Source organism: Serinus canaria, chromosome 6 (genome assembly GCF_022539315.1).
Source record: "Serinus canaria isolate serCan28SL12 chromosome 6, serCan2020, whole genome shotgun sequence".
Classification (NCBI taxonomy): domain Eukaryota; kingdom Metazoa; phylum Chordata; class Aves; order Passeriformes; family Fringillidae; genus Serinus; species Serinus canaria.
This window is the reverse complement of record NC_066320.1, coordinates 24,024,943-24,049,572: the sequence shown is the minus strand read 5'-3', so window position 1 is coordinate 24,049,572 and position 24,630 is coordinate 24,024,943. Positions and strand designations below refer to the sequence as shown.

General features: G+C 41.2%; 1 protein-coding gene across 1 annotated transcript in view; it reads right to left on the bottom strand.

Annotated features, from left to right (window-relative positions):
* SORCS3 (sortilin related VPS10 domain containing receptor 3) overlaps positions 1 to 24,630 on the bottom strand; it is a 263,400-nt gene that overhangs the window by 10,098 nt on the left and 228,672 nt on the right. Inside the window, exons 16-23 of the mRNA XM_030241406.2 lie at positions 23,120 to 23,253; positions 18,873 to 18,986; positions 17,596 to 17,767; positions 13,905 to 14,091; positions 10,744 to 10,877; positions 6,426 to 6,549; positions 3,671 to 3,783; positions 1,704 to 1,835 (exon numbers count right to left, since the gene is read on the bottom strand). Of these exons, the coding sequence (XP_030097266.2) occupies positions 1,704 to 1,835; positions 3,671 to 3,783; positions 6,426 to 6,549; positions 10,744 to 10,877; positions 13,905 to 14,091; positions 17,596 to 17,767; positions 18,873 to 18,986; positions 23,120 to 23,253 (1,110 nt within the window). The remainder of the gene's footprint in view (positions 1 to 1,703; positions 1,836 to 3,670; positions 3,784 to 6,425; positions 6,550 to 10,743; positions 10,878 to 13,904; positions 14,092 to 17,595; positions 17,768 to 18,872; positions 18,987 to 23,119; positions 23,254 to 24,630) is intronic.

The window sequence follows — 24,630 nt, the reverse complement described above, 5'->3', positions numbered from 1 at the left end:
TGCATCTAAGCCTCCCTTTACAGAGCTTCAGAGACTCTCATTGTAGGTTGGTATATCTCTCCTGGGAAGCAAACCTAGAAGGCTTGCAATTTTTGTTTTTCTTTTCTGGGGGTTATGAGAAGGGGGAAAATAACTAAGGACTTTTTCACCTTCCCTAATATCCTTTGAGTTCAATCAAATGTGTTTGGAAATCACTGACATATTGGCCTTTCATTGGTGGATAATGAAACTGAATTAGGCAGTTCAGACCTACATTTCTTTCTTCCCAATGATCATGTAGCTTCTATTTAAATAGGCTGTTGGGGATGAGACAATCCAGTTTAGGTTAATGGAAAATTTGCCATATTTGTCCTTCACTTAGAGAAGGGGCTTTGGACTGGATGAACTGGAATTGCAGAGTTGAGAGATCAGCAACCCAGCTCTGATGTGTTATTTGGTTGCCCCAGAGCCCATACTCAGCACATCACACCAGAGCCTCAGTTTGTTAATGCCTGATCTCCACAGAGTAGTTCATAGATGGACAGGGCACAGCTAAAGAGTAGTTCTAATGACCTACTCTCCAGGCAGAGCTCCTCAAGAAGGCAACAAGTGCCGAAGTACAACTGAGTAGCCTGTCAACTAAAATTAGAGCACTAGAGCTTTAGGCCACATAGTCAATTAGTCAGAAATCTAATTGAGATGTCAGCATAACACTGATACATGAAATATTGACACAACAGCTTGTTCAGAAGGAGTTTTAACATTGGTAGACCCTGCTGGACAGGACAGAAATTACTCCTAGACCATCCCTCCAAAAAGCCTTTCAAACCTTCCCACCTCAATGCATCTTTCCTGCACACTGACCACCATAAATTTAAGGGACCAGCTTTGATAACTTCTTAGGACAAAGAAACTACTCTGCAGGGACTGACTTTACCCAGTAGGTAACAAGAAGTTCCACTGAATTCACCAGTCCTCTGAATAATTTAATGTTTGATCCAAACTTACAAGAGTTACTTGGCAATGGGCTCACACATAGTTTGCACACTGTAAAAATACTGCATACAAGAACATTAACTAGTGCCAAGCAGCCTTTCCAGCAGTACTTCACTCCTTTGCCTTTATAGAGCTGATTTAATCACTTGGTAATTCTAACATGAGAGCTCCAGCAGCCTAGTGCTGCTGTTCTTTCCTTGCCTGCATATCACTGTTGCTATACATCACTGTAATTACCTATTTATCTAAATGGATGGATATTGTAACTTCCAAATATAGTTTGCACAGGCCGTTCACTGCGGCAGAATAAAAAAAAAAACAGGTCTTGTTGTGGTGATCTATGAGCTGAAGTGTCTGATTTATTTTTAGTAAAGCTCAGTATATTATCTTGCTGCTTTGGCCTCCCTTTATTAGCATTCCTCCAGGGAGCAGAGGGAGTACATATTCAAGGTTCCTTTGGCCGTAACTACTGTAAAAAGGACACTCCACTGATTTAGGAAGAATCTCTGCTAGTGGTAGACTGTGACATATCTCAGTGAGGTATTAGAAAATCCTGGTCTTCCTCTGAAAATCATTTTCTTTAATGCCATAAACTATGCTGCCACAGTCCCAGATGCATCCATTTCCACCCCACTTATTGTAAGTACTTCCAGTGCTGTGCAGCTTCAGAGGCCCATCTGCAAACAATATGACAGGAATAAATATTCCATGAATCCTTCTTTCCTTACTTGCTCCAGATCAGCCTCACTGCTTTTCCTCCTCTCTGTTGTGTTTTTGTGGGGCAGTATGAAGAGCTCAGCAGAAGTAGGCAGTCCAGGGAACAGAGCCACAAGGATCTGTTCATCGGGGATACCAGTCACCTAGAAGAGAAGTAAAAAGAGGTCTCTAGCTGCTATTTGTTACTTATGTTTCCACTGCCTTTCATAAATGGTGTTCCTATCAAATTGTTATTTTCCAGTTCCACGGTAGGTGTTGTGGTCCTAATGAGCCATTCTGCCTATTTGGTGGGTCAGAAACTGAGCTTCTGCTAAAGATGCACTCTGCTTCCTTTCTAGAAGTGAAGGTAGGCTTGACAACACCCCTGGGCCCAAAGATCTGAACACAAAGTCCAAACCCAGCATGTCCCCAGATCTGAATGTTCCACACAGTCCTGCTTGCTACAAAAGAATAACTGACCCAAAGTCAGATCCAGCGAGTTTGCCTCAGAGCAACCACAGGTAAATGTGCAGCTAACAGGGACAATGTGAAGAAAAGCTCCTGCAATCACCTTCTGCTCTCAGGTTACAGGGATCCACGCTGGCCATACATGAACAGAAACCTCCCCAGAGGGAGACCTCACTCCTGGGGCTGACCAGGGGGCTGTGCTGGGAGCTGCTCACTTTGCTGAACCAAGGCTCTCACAGCTGCCTCCAGCAAGACCTGCCCACTGAGGCTGCTGCCCTCTCTTCCCAAACCCAATCCATGCATCCTCAGCAGGGCAGGAAGCCTCCCCTCCCTCAGAAATGCTCTGCTACGTGAGGTTCATTAGCTCCACCAGCTCTCTGCTCCTATCCCGCCTCAAAGCCCACGGCCTCCCTGCAGAGCTGAAATGTACCAATGGGGCAGCCCATTCCTGGTGGCAGACACAAGCAACCACTTCTACCAGACTTCTACTGTTCTGTAACCATTCACAGTTACCAGCTAATTAATTTTTTTTATCTTGCAAGCTTGACTCTTTTACTATACTTAAAGGGAAAAACAGTTAAAAAAAAAAAAAAACTTAGCATTTTTCAGGATGGCAAAACAACCAAAGAAGCTCTTACAACCTGTGAATTTTGAGTGGGCTGCAGATGAGAAAAGCTGAGCAGGAATGTACTTTCCCAGTAAAAATAATCAGCCTCCATTTCTAACAGCTGTAGCTAAAGCAAAAAAACACCAGTGAGATTCATTTTTGGCAGAATGCCAAACCCACCAAAAGCTTGTCTAAATCTAGCTCCTAATTTCACACAAAATTAAAGTCCCTGACTATTTGATATCATAAGTTATTCTGTCCCCTTTCCTGAAAGAATATGAGTACAAGTTTACATATTCTAATTAATCCCAAAGGAAGATTCAGTAACTTCCAACTACAGAAGTTTCTCTTTATCCTGTACTTTAAAGGTAAGTTTATTTTCCTTTTGAATCCTCATTTTTTGCCCCAGTTGGAAAGGGAGTAGAGCTTCAAAACGTTCACCAGTTGCTACAATTAACTGCATGTGAAACTCCTGACTATCAGGAAAAGATAAAAATATCCTCCTCATGCATCCAGAATACTACAATGTCTGTCTTCTGGGATGAAGTGGATCAGCTGTTTAACAACACTCACTAACACTAACCAAATGTTTGGAATAGAAAACAGTACATACTGTCATATCAACTTGGAAAAATAAGGATAATGATGATAGTATTACAATCTAGAATTTGCAAAATCCTCAGGGATATTAAAAGCTGAAAAGCACACAGAAATATTAATAAAAGCAATTGTAATATTTCCACAAAATCAGCAATACTCTGTATTGCTGTAAAAGGATCCAGCATATTAAGAAGCTTTTTATTGATTTGTAATGACAGTGCCATCACTGCTGTGCTTACCCATTCTTTTAAGCTAGCATGTCAAAAAAGTGCAAGTTTTAACAGCTTAGTCAATGTTAGTACAGACAAGGAAACAGATGCTCACCTGTGCTAGTGCTCTCTTGATGACTTTGCCAACATCTTGTCTCCATTCAGGGATGTCAGGGTTATGGTAATCCAAGTTGGGAGAAAATGACAGGAGCTGAGATTGGAAATACTCTGGAAGAGAAAAAAGTATTTTTGAGAAGATTAAATGGACACTGTTTAGGGTGCAAAAGAAAACAGGAGGACCATAACTATGTGAAAGCAAGAGACTGAGAAAAGGCTGAAGGAAGAAAAAGGCTGGCTAACACTAAGCAGGACAGAGAGCTCTCAAGGAAAGAATGCTTGTAGTGCTACTTATAAAGGATGTTCTGATCTGCTGCCAATTTCTGGCTTTCCCCAGAGAAACAGAAGTGAGAATGAGAGAGGTGAGAGGATCCTTCATGAAGCCTCTGGGCTTTGTAATTTTGCCACTCAACTTCTTCAGATTCTGCTCACAAGAAAGTTGACCAGAAAATAAGGCAGCACCTGGCTGAAATTTGGAGGGCCTGTCTGTACAATTGCAGAGTGAACAATCGCTGTAAGTTCTGTTTTCTGTTTACCCTCCTGAAGGGAAACCAGGAGTGGTTAATTCCCCAACAAAGGAGAACCCAGTGGTGCTAATGACTGGCTCATCAAGCAATGGCTACTGACAAAACACTTTGAAGTTCTGTCCTGACTGAATGACTGCTGGGAGGAAGAAAAGCTTCCTAGCCTTAAAATACAGATTTTAATTTTTCTCCAATTCCAACTCTCCCTGCTGGTCTCACCAAAGACCAAGTCTGGAGTCTTTATGGCAGCTGTGCACAAGGGATTTGGTCCAGTGGGAGGCAAAGATCCCACTTGGATAGGGGATGGGAACCACTTTTGTGAAACTTCTCAGTGTAAAAGATTCTCCCTTCTGATTTTGGAGATGTTCTGTGCCTCACCTTGAAGCAACTGATCTCCAGACACTTCAAATAAGTACCATTAATCATTTGGAAGAAGGCACTAGTTTTAGATCAAGATAAACCTGCCAGAGTATAAATGAGGAAATCCACAGAAAAGCAGGGATGTGCCAGCACACCATTTATGTGGCATCTTTTGTAAAAACTGTAGGGTTTTTTGGTAGTGGGTTTTTTTTTTTTTTTGGTGCAATACATTTTTAAATAAAACAAGTATCAAAGAGCACAGGGAAAGTCTCCCAGATTCTGAAGGTTTAACCCACAGTCAGATATATAAAGTCTTTGACTTTTGACTCCTTAGTACCATGTCCAGTTTATTTTTTGAGCAAATTCTTTTCTGTTAATCTCAAATTAAGGATATACCTGAATAAATCTCCTCTGGTAACACCAGAAATCCAAGCCTAGATTATGGTCTAGATCCATAATCACTTGACTCAGGACACAAATTAGGATACAAGTTTATCAGAGGACATGTTTGCTAAAGGCATCACTCATTTATGTATCAGACTTGAACTCATCACCAGACAGAGGGGCTGCAGGACTCCTTCCTTAGACCAGGTCAGTCTGCAGCACAGCACTGGATAGGACTATTTGGACTGGATCCAAATGGGTTAATTTTTTTGTAATAGAACCCAAAACTTCGGATCTTCTAAACAGAATGGCAAAGTTTCTTCCAAGGTGTTTAAAAACAGAGTGAGGAGCTCTCTATGGGACCTACTGGGGCTAAAGATCAAGATCACCTGTGGGTATCACTCTTAAACATATGTGATTCAGGTTTATTCCAGAAACTAGTGGAAGGATGGAAATTTACAAGAACTAAACACTGCATTTACAGTGTTCAAAATTATGAAGTAAAAGGTTCCTAATATTTGATAATATCAAGGCAAGTTATTACTAAATCACATTAACAAATTATTAAAGACTATTGCATTTCATGGCCAGACAATCAATAAATATCTATTTAGCTGCTGTTAAATCTGAGTATACAGTGCAACATTTATTTTATTTAATTAGTGAAATAGGACACACACAGTGCAACTAGACAGTGCTGAGCTTCAAAGTAGCCCAAGTTATTTGAAGCCCAGGTTTCTCTATAAAACTTGAAGTCCAAAGAAAAGCTTGTTCTCAAATGCTGAATGCCAAAAACTGGATAAAGAAAACAAAGACTGGGCCAGGGTGGAAATTGTTGTAAAATCCCTGGTCAAAGCTGCTGAGAGAGCTCTTTCACCCAGGATCAATCAAGCCCCAAAACAGGGTAAGCTCTGCTGTCTGCCAAGGGTGCTTTTTGAAGCCGTGACATGCAGATATGACAAGAACATACCAAACATTAACCATGGGCAAGTCCAGTGGGCACACACAGATCTCCAGCTGTGACAGGAAAGATGAGCAGTGATATCAACAATAATTTCTATCCTCTTTTCCAGAGCCCTCCTGACCCCTGTCATTTGTACAGCCACTGACAGAGACACCAGTTGCATTCAGAACACCTCAATGTTGCACTGTGACTATTTCTTTCCACAGCTGTGAAGATGAAGGAAGGCAGCGTGGTTCAAGTGTTTTTATTTCTGGGAGTTCCCTGTCTGGGTGTACAGGCAGATCAACAGGCACAGGAGACACCAGCCACCTTACAAATGCTGAGGCTATAATTTTGGTTAGCTGCCCCATTCTAGTCACTTCTGTATTTTGTCATCATGACACATCTGAGCTACTCTGTCATCAGAGGTTTGTCTTCAGAGGTTCCTCCAGCCATTATCAAGTTCCTGGAGTTCATTCTGGATCAGCAATGACTGTCTGCCCTTCACCCCCTGAGATGTGATTGCAGAAGGCTGAGGGTACCATGCACTGCGATCTCCTTGGTGTCCTGGATGAGGGTGTTGCCCCCAGCGACCTGCACGGTGACAGTGTTCATCCCCTCCACGGTGAAGGTGTACGAGATGCTGCTCTCCAGGGTGATGAGGGGCTGTAGGAGGCAAACACAAATGACAAAATCAGAGGGAGACTAACTCAGGATCACAACAGGCACCTGATTTATCCACCAGGCAACAACAGCCTTGCTCCTTGATACAGGTGTGGTGCTGCCAGTTTGCATGTCCTGCTAAGGCTCAAACGCCATCCTATGAGCGGTGTCCCACAGGCAGAGGTTTCTCTCATTTCAGTAAATGTTTCCTGAAATATTCTTCCCCTGAACTGCAACCCATTGCTGTATGGACTCCTCAGCAGACCACAGTCAGCAGCTGCAGAATTAGTGCAGTAGAATGCAGCACTCTACACACTCAGCTCAGCTGCTGTATTTGCTGTACAAAACCCAAGCTCAAATTGAAAATAAACCAAAGATGCAGATGCTTCTTCAAACAATCCATATTGTTCATATTCAGGGCCAGCCTTTGCTTTTATGAGCACAAATCCATTTATCTCTCACAGAGCAATACTGCTCAGGTCAGAGTGAGGACATCCAGCATTGCCCTGTCCATGCTGTGAGTCTGTAAGCAAGCTGCAGCCACAAGCTGGCAAGCTGTGCTAACCAGGCTGAAAGCATGGCATAATTCCTGCTGACAGTGCTGACTGAATGTGGCTGTGGAAAGGATCCACACTGGAGCAGCCCATGGGAAGAGCCCACATTGAAGAAATCAATGGAAAACTGTCTCCCATGGGAGGGATTCCCTCCTGTAAGCAGGGGAAGAGTGGGGGACCTCAGCTTCCTGAGGATTGGAAGAGACAAAAAGTGATGAACTGATCTCAGCCCCCTTTTCCTATCTCCTTCCACTACTGGCAAAGGAGGCGGCAGAGAATTCAGGAGGGAAATTGAGCCTGTGAAAAGAGGAGAGATGTGTGTTTAGGATTTGGATTAATTTCTCATTAACCTACTCTCATTTCATTGATAATAAATTGCACTATTATCATTAAGTCAAGGCTGGGTTTTTTTTAAGTAATTAGTGGTATCTCTCTGTCATTATTGTGACTTGATTTTATTATATTTTATGTATCCTGCCCATATGAGGAGGGGAATGATAGAGTGGCTTTAGAGGGCAGCTAAACAAGGTCAACCCACCACAAGAGAAAATCAAAGGTCCAGTCTTCACAGTGCCACTGATCTGACAGCTAGTCTTCAGAAATAACTCTTTATTTAGAGAAACTACAAAAATGGGAACAGTGATACTAATCTCCACTGCAAAAGCACACAGAGGTCTAAGAGAACAGATAAAGCCATTGTAAAATTGCTGCTGTCCCTTCACTACACTTCCAGTTGGTTTACAAAGGAAAACTTCCAAATTTCACCTTCCAGCTCTCACACTTTATCTCATCATGCTGCCAGCCTGACTGCACTTCACAACAGTGGTCACAAATGCCATTTTCATAGCCAAATCAAAATTTCCACCTGCACAGGTCTGGCTGGCAAACATATTTCCCTCTCTCTCTAGAACACCACCTTCCTGAGACCCCCCCCCCCTCATCCATGAGCTGAAAAAGCAGTAAAAACCAAAAAGTCTTATCACCTGGCACACACAGTCCAAGGGCACCAGCTCGTGCCAGCCCTGGAGGCCTAGCTAACATTTACTGAGATATTCACAGACCCTGGAGAAGCTGAATGGGCCTCTGTCAAACTGCAGTGATATCAGCAATCCTCCTGGAGGTTACAGGTTATGGTTCTGTGCAAAGGCAGATAAGAGGATTCAGTCTGGCCTTTAAAATTAAATTTTTTTTCTTTTTGTATATGTGTATGCTGGACATTCCGTTATCATGGATGATTTCACCTCCATCATGGAGGTTTAACATTCAGCCAACTCCTTAATTTTAATTCAAGAACCAAGACCTGGAAACTAACTCTAAATTGAATCAAATATTTTAAGGTTCATTTGCTCAAACCTATTAGACAGCTGGATACATCTATTTAACTGGACCTGTGTTAATTCAGGCAAATTGGCCTTTGGGCATACTGCAAAAATCAGTACAGTAGAAATTCAGTACAGGAGTTTCAGCAGGGTGGGGAGAGCAGTAGAGGAGTCTCAGCCAGGTCATTTGTGTCTAAGACAATATTCTCCTGTGCAGCAGCACAGAGATTGAGACTGCACAGTGACACGAGACACATCTGGTTCTGCCTGGGATGGCTAAGGACTGAACAGGAAAAGAAGTTGCAATCCCTCAGCACAGAAAAAAAAACCATATCATCTAATAATACCAGTCACAATATTACACACCTCATCCTTTAATTGATCTTTCATCCCTACTGAGGACACCATAGTTTACTCATGAGTGGGCACAAAGAAGGGTCTGACATATACATTAAACATCCCAGGAGGAATCTGATGTGATACAGACTGCTCTTCTGAAAAAAGGTGGCTGATACAGTTATGTCTATATCTCTTGGCATACTTCTGTCAGAGCTGCAGAACAATCCATGAGGTAGCTGGAGATAATGCTTTGCAAAGACTGAAGAGTGCTCTGGGTCTGAGATTCAGACACAAGCAAGTGCACCACGTTTACTTTTCCATATTTCAGCAATGAGTACAATCATGCCAAGGTGTCAAAGGATCAGCTTCTCCATGTGCAGCTATGTCCAAAGTACCCATCCCCACAGTACACATCCACATCTGCTTGTACTCTGCTGCCTCTGGGCTGAAATTTATACTAGAAGATGAATCAGTTCGTATTTCCAACCCAGAAGCAAGCACTGTCAGAACTGCATGGAAATCTTCAGCAAACACCACTGTTTTGCACTACCCTTTCTAGATTGCTTTCTATTTCAAAAAATCGTTTTTAAGGCCCTATTCACAATCAACTTCTATAGTAAGGACAAAAACAATGGCAGGATAACTCTAGGCTGGAGGGCTTAAGCAGATGATCAAGTTACCAGTACCCAAATTATTTCTGATGTACTTCAATGGTTTCCATGTGTGAGCACTGAGCCAAACACAGCTGAACTGTGACATGATTTTGCATCCCTGTATTTCAATGCAGTATAAACTATATGGAAGTACTTGCAATGGACTGGATGTGCCTATGTGGGTGGTTGCCATAGTTCAGCTAGGGCACAGCAACTTGCCAAGTTTCTTACCAAGTAAATGGCTTTTGCTCTTCAGGTCTTCCACTGCCTCAACTATACTTCCACAAAAATCAGCAAGTTCTTACAGTGAGCTTCCTAACTGGATGTAAAATCCCAGTAGAAGCAGCAGTTACCTTTTTTATTTTGCCTCTCCTGATATTGTTGGAAGCCATAGTAGGAGGTTAAAACTAAGCAGCTTTTCAAAGAGAAAACAAAATACTTGTGTGCCTATTTTTTATCTCAAGTTCTATATTTCATGTAAAATTCCCCTTTCCTTTCTGCTGCAATCTCACCTCAGTGCACACCTTCAATTGCAAATGTAGACAGTGACATGACTTAAACTGCTTTTGTAAACAACAGCAGAAACTACATTGTGAAATTAACAGCTGTGCATTTCACAACTGTAAGAATGGAGAACAGTGCCTGTCTCACTCCTAAAGTCTACAATAAAAACTGAGGGAATAAAATACAAGTCTACAATAAAAAGTAATAGGGAATCCTGCTCTCTCCATTTGAAAGCATGACACTAACTTGTATTTTCACTTATTTTAACTATTGCTAAAAAACCTCTTTATAATACATATAGTGACAATACACATCATTTGAAAATTCACTACAAAGAAGTCTCATCCCCCTCTCTAACATAGCCAGACTCTTCAGCTTGAAATTCTAGATAATGCTGTTTATCTGAACACCAAGAGCTTTAAAGTACTGTGTTGGAATCCAGCATTATGTACTGCACACTGGCACATAATGGAAACCCCCTGGTTATGTGAACACCAGCAGTTTTTAAACACTGTGTTGGAAGCCAGCATTATTCCACATATAGTTCAGTTAAGTTGCAAGTGAACACTGGTAATAACAGTGGTCTTCAAATCACAGTGGGGCTGATAACAACCAGATGGAGAAAGTAATGGCTTCTAAGAACAACACAACACAGAAGGAAATAAATCCACAAAGGCTGAAGTTCAGATAATGACAACCCTCTTCAGCCAAGTTAAAAACTAAAACACAAAACAGACAAAGGCAAGAAGTTTTTATTATGGCTGAGAGAGTTCCCTGACTGTTGTGACAAGCTTAGGAAGAAAAAAATGAACCCAAAGGTGTCTGTACCTTGGTGCTGTTGCCAAACCACCAGAAGTAGGTAAGTGTGCCTGCCTGGCTGGGCCAAACTACTGCAGTAATGTTGACATCCTTATTTCTGATGGCAACGAAGGGAACGCTCAGATGGACGTGCTCCACTGGACCTGTGGGAAGAGAGTTCATTATTAAAGGCTTTGAGTTAAATCCTCCCTGCACAGTTGTGAACAGCAAGGATCTTTCCTTTAAATAAATCAAAAGTCCTATGTCAGCAGTGACAGTCTAGTGACAGTCTATTTATATTTTAGAAATAAAAGAGAATTTCAGCAGTCACTGAAAAACAGAAAAAGATAATCAGATTTAAAAATACTCCCCCCCCACACATACACATTATGCACATTTTCCATAGTGCTAATTTTCAGAGAGGGGCATCAATGAGTTTAGAAGAATTTTTTAGAGTCATTTTGAAGAAAAACAATGAACTGGCTTTGCATTATGTAGTGAAGTTGCTATTGAAAGCCATAAGGATAGGACACAAGAAGGGGATAGGACACATGAAAGGGATAGGACACAAGAAAGGGATAGGACACAAGAAAGGGATAGGTCACAAGTGAGAAAGAAGGTTTTTTTCTTGAATATATAGCCACTGAGCTACTAAGATTTGTGGGAAAATAATGATAGCCCAGATTGCTTAAATCTGGTTATATAAGAGTAATTTATGACTCGATTAAATACCCCAAAGAGTTTTTTAAAAGGTCTCCAAAATAAAGACTCATGATTTTGGAAATCCTTGGTATCTTTTTGATATAGGCCTGACCTTAGGAAGTCTTTGGGGAGTCAGTTGCCCCTAGAAAAACATCAGGAACCACTTGAAAGATGTGTGTATTGGCATAACAAAGCATGTAACTGTCAGAAGCACTTGATTCTGAAAGACTTGAAAAATAACAAAGTACCAATGCAAAGTTGTATCTAATAAATGCAAATGCCCAGAATAAATCCAGGACATGAAGCACTGCATTCAGAAGGCAGATCCACTCTAGAAAAAACAACATGTGTAAGAAATACTGAGGTTTTGTTTGGTATTTTGTTTAAAGCTTCTACTATCTCCATTGTTTTTCTTCTTGTTTATCTTTTGGTTTTGCTGGTACTGAATTTCAGCTGATAACAGCTGCCCATCAGACAGTGTTACTTTCTGGGTAGTACCTTTAAAACACAGCAAACAGACAGACTATCCCTGTGAGATGGAAAGGACAAAATAAGAAAAGTCATAATCTTTTCTTTTTTTGTTAGACATTCATTATGGGAAGCAGGAAATTTGGTGATTTTAACAGAGACAATCCCCTGGTGTTACCTCTCAGCACAAAATGGGGACATTAATCAGTTCTCCATCTACTTGAATTACAAAGATTGTGGAAAGCAAGAGCTGTTCTTTTACCACTGGAACATAGAGCTCCAAGCACAAAAGGGCCCTATTCTTGCTCTTGGTACCTTAAAATTTGATCTTTTTTTTTTCCCCCTTTCCCAAGAGATCTCTACCAGCAAGTCACTCCTGAACTCTGACCATAGGAAGCACTCTGGGTTTGCAAGAACAGCAGGTTCCCCTAAATATTTTGTGACAGTGCATGTAAGAGGAAAAACTCTAACATCTTTGCTTCCTTTAAATTTCTAGTTAAGCTGCTTGTCAGCAGATTCCAGAAAGCTGAAAAGTTAACTGGCTGCTAATAAAGCTGCAGGGTAGGAAATTAATGTTGCTTGAGGCCAAAGAGCCTCTTTGTCTCTTTTTTTTAGCACAGAATCCCTGTACCAGAGTGATTGTGTAGTAAGAATGATTCTCAGGCATATTTGTCTGTCCATTTGGACTTCAAGGTCAAACCTCCAATATTGACCAGTACTTCCAAATATATTAAAAATTTAGTACTGAGGTTTCATCTTATTTCAGCATTAGCATGAATGTAAGTGCTTGCAAAATATTTCCCCAGAGATAATGATAATAAATTGGCTACCTAAGAATGCTATAAAAGTCAAAGGAGAGATCTGAAAGGTTGATGTAAAAAAGGGTGGAGCAGAAAAACCAGGCCAAAGAACTGCCCCTTGTTGCATTGTGCTTTAAAATCCTCACCATGAAAAAGTAGTTCCTTTGAGAAAAATGAGATAATCCATACAAATCTGCTTGTTATTACCAGGTAACCATCACTTTTGTCAGCTAATGGCCCAAGGTGAAGGAAAAAACAGTTAAAGCTCTAATAACAGGTTGTTAAGTGCAGCCATGATTGACTTTGAGGGAATTATGAGCATAATAAAAGCTTCAAGGAACATTTATTCCTTCATACAGGGAGCTGGAAATTAAAATGGAGAAAAAGTTCTTGGGTTTTGGAAATTTCTAACGTGCTTCCTTTCAGCAGAAAAGCTCAAGCAAAAGGCAGGATGTAAGACATTCTGATGGGCAAAGAGGGAAGGCAGACAAGGCTGTGATCACCATTAGGGGCAAAACTGATGGGGTGCATCTGAACACAGAAGATCTAATAGTCTAAGAGTAGATCAAAGAACTGGGCTCTTTTTGGTCTCATCCTACATTCCACACTCTCTGCTCTCTCCTGTGGCTCTGGGAAGTTAACTCAGAGCTTTGTATTTGAGTTTGCTTGTGTCTCAGCTGGAGAGAAATTGCATTGATCTACGAAACAGGACAGAAACATCAGGGATGCACGTCAAACACATGAAATGTGAAAAGCAGCACATTAGCCCTCACTACATTCATATCTCAGGAAGCACGCTCAGCATAATGCTTCTATTTCATTAAATTAGCACTGTAAATGCTGAAATTCTGAATAAGTGACTCAAAATTTAGTAGTTTAATCTAATCCTCTTGGAATGAGACATGTATTGAAAATACATCTGGACTTTGTTTTTATGCTGCTTGGTCTCTGACTCTTTCAAAAAGCCCAATAGACATTTTCAAACATTTCCCCATAACTCTTAGAACTGCAAATATACTTGTTTTAAAAAAACCTTCCCTTTCCCTTCATTCAGTAAAGTCAATTTAACAAGTTAGAGGAGTATCTAGAAGCCCAAGCCTTTGCAAGAGCATGAGCTGCACGTGTTTGTCTCGCATCTATTCTTGGGCCCCACTGAAGGTGCAGGGACTTGGAGTGAGGTCAGATTTTGGCCCAAGGAATCTGGCAGGGGGAAGTACTCACAGACCACGTGCAGGAACAGGACAGCAGTGTCTGAGCCCAGGCTGTTCTCTGCATACGCCGTCACCTGGAAGATTCCAGCACTCTTATACACGTGCCGGATGCCGTCCTCCACAGGGCTGAAATTGGCATAGGAAACTGCAATGCCATCTCCAAAATCAAGCTGGATGTTTGTCCTTTGGAGATCACCCTGCAACAGAGAAGGCTGGAGTAGGAAACTGGACTGATATAAAAGGATTTATATTACCCTCCATCCCACTAGCATGGATACAAAGCAGTAACTTCAAAAAAAAGCTGAACTTTTTCATCATTACCCAAGGTGGCCAGACAGCAGAAGACCAACACCTCATCCTAAAGTAGCTAACACAGGACACATGAATCATCTCTTGCAAATATCCTCCCCTGATTATACAGAGTTTAGAAGACCAGTTTCAGCTAGACATGAAGCTTCAGGATGGCTGAATTTATACAGGTTGAGTCCCACGTTGAGGACTGACAGATTTTTTTTGTCTAATGTCAGTCAACACAGAGACAGGGCCTGGATACACAGGAGAATGAAGCAGATGATGAGAAAAATCTCTTCTAGGACTACTGTCAATGACAGTTATTAAATGAAGAAGGGAAAAACAGACAAGAAATTCCAGCACCACAGGTATTGTCTGGGGACAGAAGTTGCACTATTTTAGTTTAAATCATGCTTTAAATCACTGTAGTTGAACTGTAGAGTGTCTGTTATTTCGGTTTCTCAAAGCCTTATTTTATACTTGCCCCCAGCTGACTAATGTAACACAAAAAAAAAGGCTAATTTCAACAAAGCTAAAGCCCATTGCAGTGATTTCACTAAACTGAAATAAAACTACAACTCAGATTAAATCTCTGTAGCTTCAGCTTTCTGCATATATATATAAGATGTGTTGTGCCAAGTAATTTCCTTTCATCAAAAATCTGGACTTTATTCACTAGAGGTGAAGAAGGTACCACTACATTTTGGAGATATTCCTAGCCCTGAAGGGCTGAAGTCAAATCCTACATATATTGAGGATTGATCTGAAAGTTAAAAAAAAAAATTAAAATCTCTGCTCATAAATTTGCCTTTTTTTAATGGGAAATTCAGAAATATTTTACAGTAGTCTCATAAACCCCATTATAGCTGTAAATGCACAGGGAGAACATACAAAAAGCCAGACCACAACGAGGCAGGTCCCATGTGTAGAAAATCAGGACCTTAGCAGCCCCCACTGAATTTATCCTCCTCAGAGACTACACCTGCATTAAGAGTGCAGGAAGGGTAATTTTCAGATGTCAATTTACTTTGAGTATATACTTGGGGTCTTCAGACACTCATTTAGTCAGGATTATTGGATGTAGTTTTAGAAATATGGGTATTTGATTATATATGTTAGATCTCTCTTCCTCCTTGCTCCATCATTCCCATTCCAGGGAGCCAGGGGAGTTTTGGCTATTGACTTGATCAGGGCACTGTTTTCACCTCTGCCCCATTTGGACATTAAAACTTCAGTATAAACCAAAGAGCAATCAGAAAGGACTAAAGTGGTGGTGGCACTAAAATGTACCTATTATATTGAGCAGTCAATAACATGCTTTAGACAGAGAGTTTTTAAAGTCACTCTAAAAAAGTCTCTAGCAGGAGCAAAATTACACTCTTGAGATATTCAGTTATTTGATAGAAAGGCTCCCACAGCTTGCTAAACCTTTCAAAACCACTTCTCGAGGGAATGCACTAAGACCCCAAGTCCATCTCATATGGAAGATACTGAACAGAGGATAAAAATTTGATGTGGGCTGGATTCATCACTGATGACCTCAGGCTGAAATCTCTTGCACCAACCATGGCAGCTCATCTCCCTTGCCTGACAATTCTCTTTGCTATTTCTTTCTTGCCTCTCCAATATGATTCTATCTGAAATGAGACCGTTTTACACAGAGAAGCAGGAACAGATTTTTCATGACTAAACAGTGGCAGATGATCTTTTCACCCAATTATGGGCTGGGTCTTCAGTGCAAAGGCTGCCCATCACACCAATCATGTTTGCTTTCTCCTTTCCATACCTCTGTATCCACTATATAAAGTACTAAACCAAGCCTGCTAGTCCCACACAAAGATGTCAGATATTCTGGAGTTCATAAATATAAATGAAAATAGAAGGGAAAAGGAGGCATTTCAAAAGGAAAAAAAAAATCATTGCTATTCATTTATATTTAAGAGGCACTGTATGGCAGAAAGGTAAGTAATAATTAAGACCTCTACAGAAATTATTTCTTCCAAGGCATAAGGAAATCCTTGGTCACAATTCTCCTCAGGTTCACACTAAAAGACTGGAATAGCATTGTCCAAAATCTCAGCGTTCCTTTTCTTTTCTTCTTGAAATTCTATTTTTTTAAGAAACAAACTCAACTCACAACTTTCTGTGGAATAAGCAGATCACCTACAGAGACATGTTCCAAAGATCCTCTTCCCTTAGAAAAAAAAAGGTTGTTTCAATGAAATGTTTTCCTAACTACCATTATTTTTCAACAACGGACATAAGAGTGAATGCCCTCACATATTTATTCAGCTGCCTCTTCAATCTCTAAATCCTTGCAAAGATTCCACTCTTCAGCTACCTTGACTGCTGTCTTATTCCCCATCTGTTTATCATTCTTCATACGCAGCAGTTCCGCTTGAGTTCCTTAATAAATTACTACTTGGTTTCTAATTTTTAGATTATATCTGTTCTTTTCTGAACTCCCACTCATAGCGTCTACACAAATTGTCTAACCATGTCAAGTCTGCAGAATAGAAAAGAAGCAGCAAGTAGACAAGAAATCCCCCTTGTATAAAAGCAGAGCATGCATGAACCTCTGAGGAAGTAGTAAAGAGTCCCTGTCAGATTAGTCTGGTCCCAGTGAAATACTTAGCTACTATAAAAGAATTTAATTTAGTATGAGAATGTGTCTGTCTGTGGGTGGTCTGCCTCAGCTATCTCCAGGTACTGCTTCAAAATAACATACACAGGACAGAAAATGTGACAAAAACCAGCTGTTCTTCTCCAGCACCACCTCAGTCTCTGGCCAGAAGAGCCTCAACATTTTGATGCTTTTGGCAGCAGCATGGCCTGGTGTCAGTTATGCTACTGTTGGCTACAGAGGAAACTGTACCAACAGATAACTACAATAGATAAGGGCTGGGGGCTAGAGGTACTTTGAGGAGAATCGATTCCTACTGCAAAATAACAATGTCCCTCATTGTTCCCCATGAGTGTGAACATGTTCCCCACTGTTCTTAATTTTTCCCAGAAAAGCTGAAGTTAAAGCTTCGCATCCCAGATACAGAATTGTTGATCACAGAAACACCACTTCTTCCTCATAAACTCCATAAACTGCCATTTACTGGAAGCAGCAAGAAGTGAGTGGGGAAATAAATTTTTTGACCACATCTATTTTTTCAGCATTATCATCACTGATAGACAAGATAACCAAACACCTTTAGTGTGACCCAATATGACCCGCTTGTAGGGGTCACTATAGCCTTCAATTCTCCTAAATTCCTTAAGTCTTGTAAATACCAGGACCATTCACCATTTCATGATTCCCCCTTGATTACTATTTTCCTCTCAGCAGCCTGAAAAGCAAAGGAAAAGAAGACTGCCAGTCCTGCCAAACAGAAAAAGGTTTACTGAGAGCACTAACACACCTCTTCCATGAGGATGATGAAGGTGGCGTTGTGCCCCTGCTCCATGACCAGCTTCCCATCGGAGGTGAGGATGTGCAATCCCCGAGGAGCTTTTCCAGGGCATTTCTCCATCTTGGCCATGTACTTCTCTCTCAAGCCATCTGTGCAGTTGTTAGACACAATCCTGCGGTACCTGGGGAACAGTAACAAAGGACATTGGGCTCAGACAGTGGGCGGAAAAGTTCCTTTGTTTTGTTTTTGTTTTGTCCCTCCACATTAATTTAATTTATTTTGTCCCTCCATGTGTTTTTTCAAAGTTTAACAGCCTGCACGATCCCCTCACTGAACGGAAGACTCAAAGAAACCTAATGCTTTATTAAGCAGGAGAAAACCAAACCAATTGAACCTTCTCCAGAGATTCTCAGCAGCATCCATGAGAAGAGACACATTGTAGAAGTGAATTACTCTGCCTTACTAAAGGACAGAAAATTCCTCCAACCCAATGCCTGCAGGATTGCATCCTGCATCCCAGCTTTTTAATTATACCATTTATTAAATTTTGTCTGCCTCTATTGGGCTAGAGGGCACTTGAAAAAATATGTCAAGGGCTTTGCCCAGTTCAGTTTTAGAATGATTTGAGGTATGGGTTTTTCTCTTGGCTCTTCTTGGAAGATGTTGGCTAAACAGCAAAACTCAAGTCTCACAGCATTTCCTGCATGATAGTAGAACATTTGCAAAGTGATGCTGCCATAATAAACCAACACTTGCCATCTGTTCTGGGTTAGACCAGGAGAAACCAGCACTTGAAGCTTGTCTGAAATACAGTGCATTGTATGTACAAAGTGAAAATGGCAGAAGAAGAAAACATAAAAGAGACTAGAAATTGCTCATTGGAGCCTTCCTAGAAGCTGATATAAATAGGAGCTGTAAGATAGTAATAGGTTCAATAAAATACAATGTGAAATACCTCAAACCTGTCCTTTTAAATGTTCAGCTGTCTCTCAGGCAGACCTTTTTGATTTGTGTTTTAATTTTGCAACAAAGGGGAGCTCCAAGTCTAGGCTCCAGGGATCACACCTCACTTGATAGTAATGCAATATCTATGTGTCACTTATGTTAACGTGCTTCTCCCTCTCTCTGAGGAACAAGGCAATTTTCCATACAGATGCTGGTGCAAACATCAACTCATGGATAAGACTGAAATAGAGCATGAAGGGATGCAGGAAAAAAAAAGGACTATCCAGGTTCTCTTGTCTACTGCAGTCACCAAAACCAGACAGATTGCAAGATGCACTTACCCAGTGCTGTTCCAGTAGTTCTGACCAACGTTGCAATCCTTGGACAGGGAGGATGGGCTGAACCAGAAGGCTGGGATGCACTGGTTGTTGCTGTGCCTCTCATATCCATAGTCACTGTGGAGAGAAGGCAAGAATCCATCACTGTAGACTCCACTAGAGTTAGCCCAGAGTTTTAGGTGATTTCCCCAAAGCAGGTGTGTATTGGTGGTTCTCTGCTGGGATGGCACAACATCCAGAGACAAAGTGCTGGACTAGTTGGAAGAGCAGGAACACAATTCACTGAGGGCCCTTGATCCCCACAGCAGCAGAACTACCAAACTTGCAGAACACTGCAGGACTTGTGCTTCATTTGGCAACAAAACATGACAGAGATTCAGGAAGAGTATTGTAGTGTTTCCATTCCTATTAATGTCTGACCTAAATTTCACATTTTGGTTTGTTTGTTTTTTGCAGCCTTTACTTTTAGAATGAACCAGGCTAATTCTAAGATCTAATGTCACTTTTTCACAGCAGTGGCTAGGAATATACAACACTAGGAGCACTTCCTGAGCAACTAACCACAGAATGTATATTTTTGTACCTTAATGGGCTCCCTGGCTAAGCTGTGACTTGCCTGAGAAAAAAAAAAACCCAGGTGATGTTTTTCCAACACTAAACTAAAACACAACCAGCTTTGTAGTCTAAGGATTACATGGTATTCTGTCCCCCAGGGAAGGCTATCCAGGGTATTGATTCTTCCTTGGACCACCTAAGAATGGAAGTGTACACAACCACATCCAAAACGTCTTTTTACAGCTGCCTTTGTGTGTCAATACAATGAAGAAGCAATAGGATTAATCCAAGCTTTCCATAAGTTTTAATAGGGTCTGGATCAGGTTTCTATGTGTAGCCTTTATTGACAGGCTGGATTCAAAGGACAAATAAAAAGAGATTCTGGATTTTTGCCTGCAGCAAGTTAACAAATGCCAACATGCTAAACCTGTGTGAAAACACAGACACTAGAGAAGCCACTGTCTTGAAAGCATTCTGTGCCCTTTAGGACACTCTGAGTTTTATCCTTCCCCTGTTCAGAGCCTGAACTGCCAACAGAAAGTCTCTAGGAAGAGCTTTGGTGAGACAAAATTGTGCTACGTCCCCAGTGGCCCAGGCTGCTACTGTTCTTTTTTTGGAGGGCAAAAATTCTGTGAGCTACTTTAAATGGTTTGGAGATTCCCTAACGCTCTTTCTCTCAACATTCAATTTAATCATTCTCAGTGGGTCCGACCTGCACAGTCGAAAATGCCTGGCAGGGACTTTGTAATTAAAAATATTCAGGAGGAGCTGTACTTTGCCCCAAAGAAGAAAAGAGCTGCATAAATATTTAATAAAATTAAAGGCAACATTGCTGTGTGCCCTCAAGGTTCTGTGCTTGTTCATTAACTTCTGGTAAATGTATATTAAAACCTCACATGCTGCCCACCTTCCCTCTCATAAGCCCCAGGGTTTGCATAAGTTAAGGAAATAATCAAGTCCAGCTGCTGTGCTGTCTTTCTCAGGAAAGCTATCTTGACAGAGTAAATAAAGAAGCAGGAGGAGGGAAAAGAAAGCTCAGTGAGCACTTTAATACCACTTATGAGATCCTTCTGCCATTCTCTCTGCAAGAGAAAGGCCAGAATTTGCTTCTGGAAATGACTGCAAGGGTTGGCAGGAGTCACCCCGATCCTGACTCATATGGATTTTTTGAACTGGGGCATAATCATGATTTATGCCCCTGAATTTTAGATCAGCCTTTTATCTAATTGCAGGGAACAGCACTGCAACCATGAAGCAGACAGGGGCAAGGGCACTGTGACCAAATGGGAAGGAACACAGCCCCCACAGCATGTGCTGAAGGGCTCCTGCAGTTGTTTGTCCTATCCCCACAGCCCTCAAAGGCAGGCATCATCACAGCAAGTGGCATGGGGTGCTCCAAGCCCAGAACCAGCTCCAAACCTTCTTACTGAGGAAGCAGAGGGTCCATCTGGCAGGACTTACTGGTCACTGCACTCAGATTCACAGTGCTGGCTGCTGGCCCTCCTCCTTTCCCTGACACCCACAGAACCTGCTCAGCTCAACCTAAGGGACAGAGCAGTCACTGCTGTCAATAACTGGCAACTCTGAGCCCAGGCAGAAGAGGCTGAGTGGACATTTTTCCTTGAAAGGGAATGAGTTTTTCTTGAAAGGGCATCAAGTGAAAGTAAGAGCTGTCCTTTCACCTGTCCTGTCCACCTTTTAGTGAGCAGAGAAAAGGCACTTGTCAGCATCTCCCCTTCTCATACTGACATCCCAAGGAAGGCAGATGAATCTAGAATATATTCTGGAAAAACCCATGTCTTACAACTGGCTAAGCAAGTGTCTCATACTTTAGAAGTCACAAATCAGTGCACAGGTTCACCCTTCCTCTCTGAAAAATCACTTTTAAAATGATCAAGCTCAGTGCCCTACTTTCAGCACTGCCAGTATTTTCCTCAAATGGACTGTCTCACACATTCTTCCAGTCAGCCCTGCTGAGTAGCATAAAAATTCACCAAAAAGTTTCTTCTGATTCTCCATCACCAGCTATAACAATTTTGCAACTGGATGCTAGTTAACAATTCTGTTGGCAGTGCAGGGTCTGAAACAAAAGCCAGCTTGTTGTCCTCTAACTGCATTTCCTCTGCAGGACTGACAAGTTTAACAGCAATACCCTCTCATATTAGGGGGAAAGTTAATCAAAAATGATACTGAATGCATGCAAGGAATCTGTCAAGTGATTGAAAAGGTGCATTCTGATGCAGACCCTTTTCAAGGCAGCATTTAAGGCCAATTCAGCTACCACCATTTTTCACTTACAGCTTGGAGAAGACAAACTTCCCTGTGAAAATATAAAGTGGGTGAGGAAAAGACACTGTAAGTCAAAAAAAGAAAAAAAAGAAAAACCAAACCAAAACAAATTCATTAGCATCTCTGGAGATTGGTGCTGGATTCACCCCAGAGGCCTTTGCCAATGCCAAGGGCAGATACTGAAAGGCAAGACAGGTCATCCTGCAAGTTCCCATCATGTGAATGAGGGGGAAAGTTCTCATGAGTCAAGATATGGAGCCTCTGATGTAATCTTGACATGAGGAACAAATTAAATACCCATCCGGACCAGATGAAAATCTCTGTTCTATATCCCCAAAACTCCCTTAAAGACAAGCTACTAGATATTCAAGGAAATACTCTGGTCAATATTTTTCTTAATTTTGCTGCTTTTCACTATGTCCATGCTCTAAAAGAGAACTGTGAGCCTAAGTCCAAATAAATGTACAGATCTCATGCTTCACACCTCTTCAGAAAGTATCTGAAGGTAGATGAAGTGTTCAGGAATAACACCAATACCAGTTAGACACTGATCCTGAATAACCTACTATAAAAATTAAAATGTTTTCCCAGCTGATCAGCTTTCAGAATATTTTGAATTCCTTTTAAATGACATCATTTAAGCTCAAACATTACAGACACTGACAGTCTTAAATCTTAGAAAAATTGCCTATCACAGGTGCCATGTAGGAATTCCTTGAGCAGAGATCCTGACATGCATTCTCCCATCTCCTATCTCTGATTGTCAAGCAATAGCAAGCAGTGTCTCATTTCTCCCCTCCTATATTTTTAAGCTGTTTTCAAAGTGACCTTAAAGCAATTTGAAAATTATGGTTCCATTAAGTTAGAAACACCAATATTTATGCAAAACAAGTAGTTATATCTGACAAGGGTGGGCTGTACAGTCATGTCACAGAAGCCCTTTCAGAAATTTCTCAATAAAACATTGTTAAGAAGCAATAAACTGTTCCCAGCTATTCAAAGGAATAATGATAAAAATGTGCATGTTTTGCTGGCTTGCTCCCTAGGAAGTCAATGACCTTGGGAGAGAAATACCCTCCCTCTGCTGAAAGGAATATATTTTGGACCAGGGAAGTCCTGGTTGTCACTATTCTGGAATGACATACATAAACTGTCCATCAGTACTTGCAATTATTTTGCTTTTGAATTCCAGGCTTGGATTTCTCATGGAGATGAATAAATATTTCCTGCAGATTAAGAGGAAGCCTCCTTCACACAGCAGGTTTGGGGGTCACATTTCTGCTATATGGTATGATCACAGCTATAAAGCTGCATGAGACTCACTTCTACTGCAAGGTTTTCTGTCTGGGTAGTATTTCAGGACAAAAACACAGCCCCTGCACAAGTCCCCAGAGTCACATACTCACCACTCAAAGTCTCCTTGGCCGCAGACACACGGTTCAGACACCACAGTTTGGGAATAGTCCCGACCTAGGGAACACTGGGCTCCAGGCTTGCGTTTTTTATAGATCTTCCTCTCCCCCATGACACAAGGCTCCCCCTTCATAGGCCAAGGAACAAGAGGAGAAACACAGTTGAGGTGGCAGCTGGGTCTTAAATGGAGCACTTTTTCAAAATACATACAAGGCAATGAAAATGAGCATTTATCTCTGGGAGAGTGGGGAGTTACAGTCCTGCTCTTTTGTGGCTTTGCAAAATCAAAAGTCTCATTGAGAGGACTCATGAGCACAGTGTGCCCAGTGTTGAGTTGGGATGCCAGTGACAATGTGCCCAAAATGCCTGGATTCCCAAGCCAGCACACCACTTATCTCACCTTTCAGAAGGCATCCACCAATATCTGGTCCTATGAATTATCCTGAAAAGACAATGTGGGTGTAGGCCAGGGTTTCTTCCATATGTCAGATAAAGTCTACTGCAGAAGCAAGTGCCCAGGCCTGAATCCCAGGGCAGGGGACAATACCCAGTGTGAAACACAGAGCTCAGCTCCCTTCCTCTTTCTGTGACAGAGCTGGCTTTGTTACAGACCATGTTGATGTGTGTTTCACTAAGCTTTTCAAATGCAAAGGTTTCCAAGAACCCTACTGGGAGTAGGTAATCTAAAAAAACCTTTGATATTTAGGTAAGTTGCTATAAACAAAATTTTCTATTTTGCAGAAGTAATTTGTCTGCATAGAAGTAAGAAAAAGATAACACCTAATTGAAATACTTCTCTTCCGTATCAACAGTGATCCCCAAGTTTGCTGCATGGTTACACATATGTCTTCCCTTTTCTTTCATTTAAATTCTTTTCATTTATTCAATTCAACAACTTCAGTTATCTTATCCTTGCCAAATTAATGTTCATTTCTCATTCACGGATTTCATTCAGGAATGTCACAGTGCCAAAGGTTCTGGCTCTAATTGTTACCCTGCAGGGTGTGGGACATCATGCTGGTAGCCAGTAACCCATAAGTAATCTGCAGAGGTTATTGACCTCTCAGCTATAGTTCCTTCAGGACCTGAGATATCCAGCATGAAAATAAGCCAGTGTATGAAAAACAAAGCATGCATCCTTGAGTAGAATGAAATAATGTGGTTTTCTCTGATGTCTTTTATTCAAGAGCTTTTCAGATTCAAGGGTTTTACAGATATTCAAGAGTTTTACAGATATCTGCAGGACCTGCAGGACGAATAAATGTTTTTATTTTCATTTTTGACTTGGGGAAATAAGAGGAAAACTGAAACAAAATTATTTTAATGAGTCAGTGACTGAGTTATAAAGAATTCAGCGTCATCTACAATTCAATCATAAGGTGTCATGTTACACTGCCCTAAGCATTGAGGCCTAAAAGATCCAGCTGGTGCAATGGATTATATTCCTAAAAATAGAAGGCAATCTCCTGAGCTTGCCCATAGGTGCCTGGCCCCATGTTTATTC